The 8,428-nt window shown below is 37.9% G+C and overlaps 1 protein-coding gene across 1 annotated transcript; it reads left to right on the top strand.

The window, feature by feature from the left end:
• Positions 1-211: 211 nt before the first annotated feature.
• TDRD15 (tudor domain containing 15) lies at positions 212-6,112 on the top strand. The gene has a single exon (XM_026846451.1). The coding sequence runs from the start codon at positions 215-217 to the stop codon at positions 6,110-6,112; it is 5,898 nt and encodes a 1,965-aa protein (XP_026702252.1). The 5' UTR covers positions 212-214.
• The last annotated feature ends 2,316 nt before the right edge of the window (positions 6,113-8,428 follow it).

Raw genomic sequence — 8,428 nt, 5'->3', positions numbered from 1 at the left:
ATCTCCTTTGGAGAGATTTGCTGTTAAATTTACTCAATATAAGTAACATTTCTGAGATGAGCAGAGGTTGTATAAATGATATGAATTGCTTTCATTTCATTGTGTAATAATATGCTATTATTTTGAAAAGAGATTTAATATAAGGAATCAGTTGACAAAAAAAAAACCCCAGAAAACTATCAGGCTGATATTACTCATCTTCTTTGCAGACAGGATGGAATCTCTGACTCCCTCGTCAAACACAGATGTGAATCTGAAGATAACTTGTATAGAATGCCATGCCGAATGCTTGGTTGTAGTATTCCAGGGTCAACGCAAAGTGGAATGTGAACTTGACTATTGCATACTACAAAATGAAATACAACGAATATTCAAAGTAAAAGATAATGTTTACGTTGGTGGACCTTGTTTGGTGAAAGACACAAGAGGAGAATGGCATAGAGGAAGAGTTCTGGAAAAGAGAGAAAATACCTGTCAGGTTTTTCTTATAGACACTGGTCAAGTGCTAGTAGTTGAGGAAATGCATCTTGCTTTTGCTTGTGATGAATTGTTTCAGCTGCCTCCAAAGGTGGTTTTGGGTGTTTTTGCAAGCATACTTCCTCTTGGGGAAAAATGGCATCCACAAGCCATTAATTATTTTTCATCTCTGGTAGGATTGACGATTAGAGGTTGTGTGAAAGCTGTTATACCATATGAACTGTTCATTCTAGAAGTGCCAAAGATCATTAGAGATGTTCTTGAACTGCGATTAGGAAAATTTATTGATGGAGATTCATTTTGCCTTATTGTAGAAACGTTAAAAGTGTTTCCTCAAGAAACACTTTCTAAAAGAGTACCACAGGTGTTGCAGCAGAAGTGTACAGTTAAGGAGTTGCTTACTTTCAGTAGTTCGGAGAAACCAATGGATTTTTGGCCAGTTCTAGATGATCTCTTTCCATGTCTAACTGTTGGCAGTAAGGAAAATGTAAAAATAACTGCTGCAGTAAACCCAAATAAATTTTACTGTCAGATACAGAAATGGCAGAAGGAGTTTGAAGATTTGACACAAGCTATGCATTTGTACTATGAAGCTACCAGTACAGAAAATAATAAATCTTTTGATAGCTTAGGGCTATTCTGTGCTGCCAAAAGGCAGAATGGACAGTGGAATAGAGGAGTGATAAAACGTCTTATCTCTGACCATGTGGAAGTCTGGTTTATGGATTTTGGCAGTGTTGAAGCCGTGCCATCTAGCTACGTTCAGAAACTCAAAGTAGAGTTCCTGGCATTACCAATGATTTCATTTCCATGTACACTGTCTTGTTGTGGTGGTCAGGATGAAACAGCAATAAAAATTCAGCTGAAAAAACTTACGCAGGCCTTGATAGAACAAACTTCTGTGTGTGTCCATGTTGATTTATTCAGTGACATTAAACACTTGTATTATATTACGCTGCAAAATGGAAATCTTGGAACTAATGCTCAGCATCCAGAAAACCAGGATGAGGCAGCTGCATCGTGTGTCTCACTTCTGGAAACAAAAATAGCAAGTATTGCTGTGAACCAGAGACCATGTAATGAGAGATACCATTCATTTAAGACTTGTACTGAAAATAAACAGACACAAAATTGCTTACCTGAACGGGATATTTCTTTGTCAAGCTGCTGCAAAACAGTAGAAATGCAAATAAATTCTTTTCATACTGCTTTTGTGGTACATGTCATAAATCCATCTGACTTCTGGGTTCAACTGTGTGAATACCAGGATGAATTTAAAGCCTTGATGAAAGATATTGCAGATACATACAATCAGTGTGGAGCTGATGAAATGGTCCTTAAAAAGCCAGAACCTGGATTGCTGTGCTGTGCCCGGTATAGCAAAGACAGGCATTATTATCGGGGTGTTGTCACTGAAGTGCGTCATGTAGACATTACCGTGTATTTTTTTGATTTTGGAAACACAGACACAGTACCCTGTTATGATGTGAAAATGTTGCTTCCGGAGTTTTCCAGTTTACCAGCTTTAGCTATGTGTTGTGCACTTGCTCGTGCATTTCCTGTTGATGATGTGTGGGTTAAAAAGGAAACCAGTTTCTTCAAAAACATTGTGTGTGACAAACTACTGCTGCTTCATGTCATTGGAAAGCAAAACAAGAAGCATGTTGTTAATGTGCAGTGTAGGAATGGTTTGCAGCAAGATGTTGCCATGTGTATGGCTCAAGTTGGATACGCTGAATACTGGGAGAAGACACCAGATTCTGTTCTAAACTCAAGAAAATGTAAAAATCTGAATCCCTGCAAATTAATAAAAGTAAACACACAGAGAATCCGTAATACTCATAAAAATAAGGTATCCAGAAATGGAGAGGTATTTCAGAAGGAAAAATCATTAAGTGTGCCTTCAGTGCTGAGAGAATTTGGTGCACCGTCATGTTTTGGGAAGGGTGCTATCCCTAAAAGGTGTAAATCAATATCTGAGGAAAAATTATTTTATAAAGAGTTTGTGTTTGAACCAGGAGCTGTTCTTGAAGTGGTGTGCTCTTACGTTGTTTCCCCAGCAGATTTTTCATGTCAGTTGCAAAGCAAACTGCCAGAGCTAAATAACTTAATGGAACAAATTCAGACTTACTATAGGGAGCATACCAGTCCCTACAAAACTGGACAGGTTGCTTGTGTTGTTAAATATTCTAAAGATAGGAAATGGTACAGAGCAAGCGTTGTGCAGCAAGTATCCACAAATGAAGTTGATGTGTTTTTTGTAGACTATGGTTATCGGGAAAGAGTTTTACTTCAAGATCTTCAAGCTGTTCTTCCAGATTTCCTAACTCTGGAAGGTCAAGCGTTTCGTTGTGGACTTAAAAATGTACCCTTACAGGTCAACTCATTTAATTGGTCTGAAGTGTGTAGACATTTTGAAGACTTTATTTCTGCTTCTAGAGGACCACTGACTTGCATCATCTGTGCTCTGGTTCTTGTAAGCCCCGGCTGTTTATGCAATGTAGTTGACTTACAGACTCCATTTGTTAGTGCAGAGGAATTCCTCAGAGAACGTGGTCTCACTCAATCTGAATATATTGGTCTGAGAAACCTTGCATCTTTGGGTTCTCTGTACAGTTTTTGCTATTCATCCTTTAATATACAAACTGGAAGTGAGGAGGAGGTTTATATAACTCACATACATAGTCCTTCAAAATTCTATTGTCAGCTTAATCGAAACACTGAAACTATAGAGGAATTGGCGAAGAAGGTTAGTGTCGTAAGTAAAATGTCAAATATTTCAAAATATGATACCAGCAATATGCGAATATGTATAGCCAGATATTTTGAAGATGGTCTATTTTATAGAGCTTTGGTTTTTCCTGTGCAATCAGCTCCCTATCTATGTGCTGACTTTGTGGATTTTGGAAATAAGAATATGGTAGAAAGAGACCAGTTGATGCCTATTCCAGAGTCTGCCCCTGACCTAATGTTCACGCCCATGCAAGCTATTAAATGCTGTCTGTCAGATGTTAGGGAGACAAAAATTCCAGCAAGTGTTACTAGATGGTTTGAGGAAACATTCCTTGGTAAACTGCTGAAGGCTGTAATTATATCCAGAGAACCAGATGGGCAGATTGTTGTGGAGTTATATGATGGACAGCTCAAAGTAAGTCAGAAGATTAAAGAAAAAATATCGGAAGAATTGGCACCAAGAAATTATTTGGAAGAATTTAGTGGAAGTAAGGGGGAAGTGATATGTCACATGACAAATATGTCACATGACAAATACATTAATAAAGTAACTGTTAAAAATCCTAAAAGAATTAAATCAAAAACTGAAGTGAAATGCCAAATATATGATAAGTATTATCAGACAGATGCTGGGCAGAATTGTGGAGATGAAGAGCAAATGGCCCATAGCACACAAAAGTTGTGTAGTGGGTCCTCAAAATCGGTGACTTTACAGGACAGTGAAGAAACAGGTTTTAGAAATACAGTCAGTGCTCTGGAGCACAGAGAGGAACCTGTATTTGTAGAGCCTCCTTCTCACTCACTCTGTCATCCTGCTTTAAATTCAAAGGAAATAACTGTAAATGCTCCATCCAGATCTCTTAATGAAAGACTAAACTGTACAGGTCAGCAGGTAAGGAGAAATGAAAATATACCTAAATTAATCAGTCTTCCTCAACGTGATATTCAGGTGAATTCTGAAGTAGCAGCATATATTTCTCATATGAATAGTCCATCAAGCTTCTATATTCAGCTTGCAGAAGATGAAAACCTAATAATAAAACTAGCAGAAGAACTAAATGAAAGCATGGTGAATATAGGTCATGAAAATTGCTTAGATGAGCTCATGGTAGGTGATCTCATTGTTGCAGAGCATGCTGCTGATTGTTTTTACTACAGAGCAGTTATTAAAACTCTGAAATCAGGAAACTCCTTTGAGGTAGAGTTCATTGACTATGGTAATGTGGAAGTTGTAAGTCCTTCAAAAATCGGCAGGATTCAGAAAAAGTTTTTAACTTTGCCAAGGCTAAGTGTTCATTGTTTCCTTAGAGGAGTAAAAAGTAGTCGTGATGAAACCTGGATTAAAAAAAGTACTTCCTATTTTGTAAGCAGAACAAATAACAAGCTAGTTACTTGCAAGTTCTTGCAGCAACATGGAGAACAATGGGAAATAGGTGTAATTTGGGATGGAAAGTCTATGTCTAATAATCTGCAGGAAAAAGGCAGGACAAGGTGGCAAAACACACCAATGCATAATTGGGAAAATAAGCCAAAACAAACTCTGGTTACAAATGGTAATCCTCAAGTCAGAGAATCTAGGAATGGTTTAGGAATTGGTGAAAGTAAAGCTAAGGCTAGTGGGATGAAAAATACTTCCAAAACACCCTTAAATCTCCTTCCTCAAGATCTAAATTCTGGACAGGTAGAAGGAGTAGAAATAATTCATATTTCAGAAACTGGAGAATTTCATGTACAGTTGCTTAGGAACTTGCAAATATTACATGAATTAAATGTAATGCTTGTCAGAGAAGCACGAAGAAGTGATTTGCTTGGAGTGGATGACATTGAAGAAGGATTGGAATGCATGACAAAATCTGAAAGGAACTTGAAGTGGTATCGATCAAAAGTGATAAAGAAATTTGTCAGGGAGAAGTTAATGCTAGTTCTTTTTGTGGATTATGGCAAGTGTGAGATGGTGTCTTTAAATAATGCAAAGATGATTAGTGACAATATTAAAAGTATTCCTAAACAAGCTGTGTCTTGTAAATGGGTTTGGTTTAAAGAACTGAGGAAAATTCAGTTTGTCCATGTAGTAAATACACTCCTGGATCATGAAGTAAGGATCTTGTTTTTGAGATACATGGAATCCTCTCATATCTGGGAGGTAGATATTATAATAGGGGAAATACTGCTTCAAGAGTATTTGAACCAGCTCTTAAGTCATGGTCAGACTAGCAGACCAGAAGAATGCAGTAATACAGACTGTAAGGAGTTTGATACATCAGTCAAGATAAATTCAGTCACATGGATGCTGCTGAAGAGCGGCAGAAGGTATTCTGGCTTTGCAACTGCAGTTACTGATCCTTCAAATTTCTTCATCCAGTTTGAAATCTTATTTGATTGCATGCAAAACTTGTCTTTGCTGCTCTCTGACCTTCCTGAGAACTTGCCAGCTTTGCCAGAAGAAGTTGTGGCTCCTGGTGCTAGCTGCTTGATCAAGTTTGGACTGGAAGCACACTGGAACAGGGCAGAAATTAGTGAAGTAACAAGTCAGTCTGTTGTTCTTACATTTATTGATTATGGCTTTTTGAAGAGCATCCCTTACTCTGATATCCATAAACTTAAAGTTATTCCAGAAAGTCTGTCTGTCTTACCACGCTTGGCATACCCTTGCTCTTTACATGATACAGTTCCTGACAAGGCGGAATATTGGAGTGATGAAGCTAAACGTCTGTTTCAGACATTTATTACTAAACCTGATCTGGTATTTCATTTTAAACACTATGGATCTGAAATGAAATTGGAGGTGGATGTTCTGTGTGAGGGCTACAGTCTAGCTCGTGCCTTAATTGCTGCTGGCCACGCAGTCTACTCCAGAAGTAGGTGCTGCCTTATTTCAGAAGTATCAGAACCATTAGGTTAATGTATTAATTAGAGGGGTTTTCTGTAACCATTTGTGATTAACTGTTTTCTTTATATTGCAGCATTTTATTATATTACTGCAGAATTTGAAGTTTTTCCTAGTTAAAATTATAAACTTACCTGTCATGCTTTTTGTCAGTAGCTTGACACACTGTTTGATTTTATGTTAAAACACAAAAGTTGTATTGTGCAACGTTACTTGTATTGAGTGATAGCTTCAGATTTACTTCACTGGGTACATTCATTGTGATGCCAAATAACTTTATTTTCATATAGAGGCATTGACACTTCAGGGTTAATTAACTCTGATTGCAACTTCTGGCTGTCATTCAGTTGGAACAGCAGGTGCTTGGGTGTCTTTAAGAAGAAAGATCATCTGATACCCTAAATACCAGTCCTGATGGTGTGGTATTAATAAATAGCTTGCATATTTTAAGTTAGATTTTGTTTTGCTGATGTAAAGTATGTTATGCCTTAATTTGTGTGTAGTTGCAGAACACTGCATACCTAATGTCACAAAATGGAGTCTAGAAATGATAGGTGATAAGAAGAGGTGTGTGTACTATTTTTATGTTCTGCAAATGGTAGATTTATTTGCAAGAATGTGTGTTGTATTTTCAACTCATTATGAGTCTAGCTTGCGATAGTAATTCCGTTTATGAAGGTCTGATACCCAAAGTGCTTGAGGTAGAAACTAGATAATTAAAAATATTTCAGGATTATGCTGCACCTGTAGGTATAGATAATGGCTTTTGTTGCCACTGTGGATACAGATTTTTCAGAAGTGAATTACAAGGTGTTATGATTGTTAGATTAAGTTGCTGGGATGTCTGTGTATAGATTTTATTCCCAGTCTTCTTTCTTTGGTGTGTACTTCCTCTGTCTCCAACCTCAGCTGTAATAGCATTTTTCTTGTAAGAAGAGGGGCTATAATTGTAGTCTAGTTGAAAGAAGTTGGCATTTATTTAGGATTTAGAAGTTTATGTGTGTTTTCCTATTTGTTTTTGAGTAAGCTTAATTTTGAGCAAAACCACTGTTTTCATTTGGTAAAATTTAATTGGAAACTACTGTTTGTTATTTGGTTGTATTTCTTAAAATGTATTTCTGCATTTGTTTACTGTGTCATTGATTACTTTGATTTTTTTTTTTTTTAATCCATGAAAGTGAGAGAACTGGTTGCATTTTCTTGGAATTAAAAATGTTCCTGTGTATACTGGTGTTTTCAGTATTCTGCTTTTTTTTCATGAATAATAAAAAGCTTATCTTGTGTATGTAACTTGCTTTCCCTAAGTGATTCTGAATATTTTAAAGCTTTGTGACCTGTGTGTTGGTGAATGCATTGGAAAAAATCTGAAGCTACATCAGGACATTCTTTGTGGGCTGGTGCTAAGGAACAATCCTTGCCCTCAAGGCCATTAGCTTTGGAGTGGGTTATATATGTAGTGAGTTTTGGGCCCCTCACTACAAAAAGGCCATTGAATGACTCGAGCGTGTCCAGAGAAGGGCAACGGAGCTGGTGCAGGGTCTGGAGCACAGGTCTGCTGGGGAGCGGCTGAGGGAACTGGGGGGGTTTAGTCTGGAGAAGAGGAGGCTGAGGGGAGACCTCATCGCCCTCTACAGCTACCTGACGGGAGGGTGCAGAGAGCTGGGGATGAGTCTCTTTAACCGAGTAACAAGTGATAGGACAAGAGGGAATGGCCTCAAGTTGCACCAGGGAAAGTTTAGACTGCATATTAGGAAGCATTTCTTTCCAGAAGGGGTTGTTGGGTGTTGGAATGGGCTGCCCAGGGAGGTGGTGGAGTCCCCATCCCTGGAGGTGTTTAAGAGTAGGGTTGATTTAGAGCTCAAGAATATGCTGTAGTTGGGAACTGTCTGTGCTAGGTTAATGGTGGGACTGGATGATCTTCAAGGTCCTTTCCAACCTAGATGATTCTGTGATATCTGTCCTGCACTGAATCGAGGCTTGCTTTTGAATGCTGTAGAAATGGCATAGGTGAGATGCATGCCATGCTTAACCTTTATCTGCTTTGTACTGGTCATATGTACTCTCACTGGCAAGCTATATAAAGGCAGCCAGGCCTTACATGCCAGATAGGCACACTGTTACAATACTATTGCTCAAAACTTTTCTGGATTTGTATGCAGTTAATTTGAGAAACATTTTTCAGTATTTACTTTTACAGATGGGCTTTGTTGAACATTTAAACTACTATTAAAAAGATTTAGAAGTTTTTCTAGTGTTCTGGTGTTTTCTAATGTTCCATAAAGCTTACCTGATTTTATTTTTTTATTTTTTTTGGGGGGGGGGCGGGGGGGG

This window comes from Athene cunicularia (genome assembly GCF_003259725.1).
Source record: "Athene cunicularia isolate RWA chromosome 3 unlocalized genomic scaffold, athCun1 chr3_part1, whole genome shotgun sequence".
NCBI classification, from domain to species: Eukaryota; Metazoa; Chordata; class Aves; order Strigiformes; family Strigidae; genus Athene; species Athene cunicularia.
This window is presented reverse-complemented; position numbering and strand designations above follow the sequence as displayed.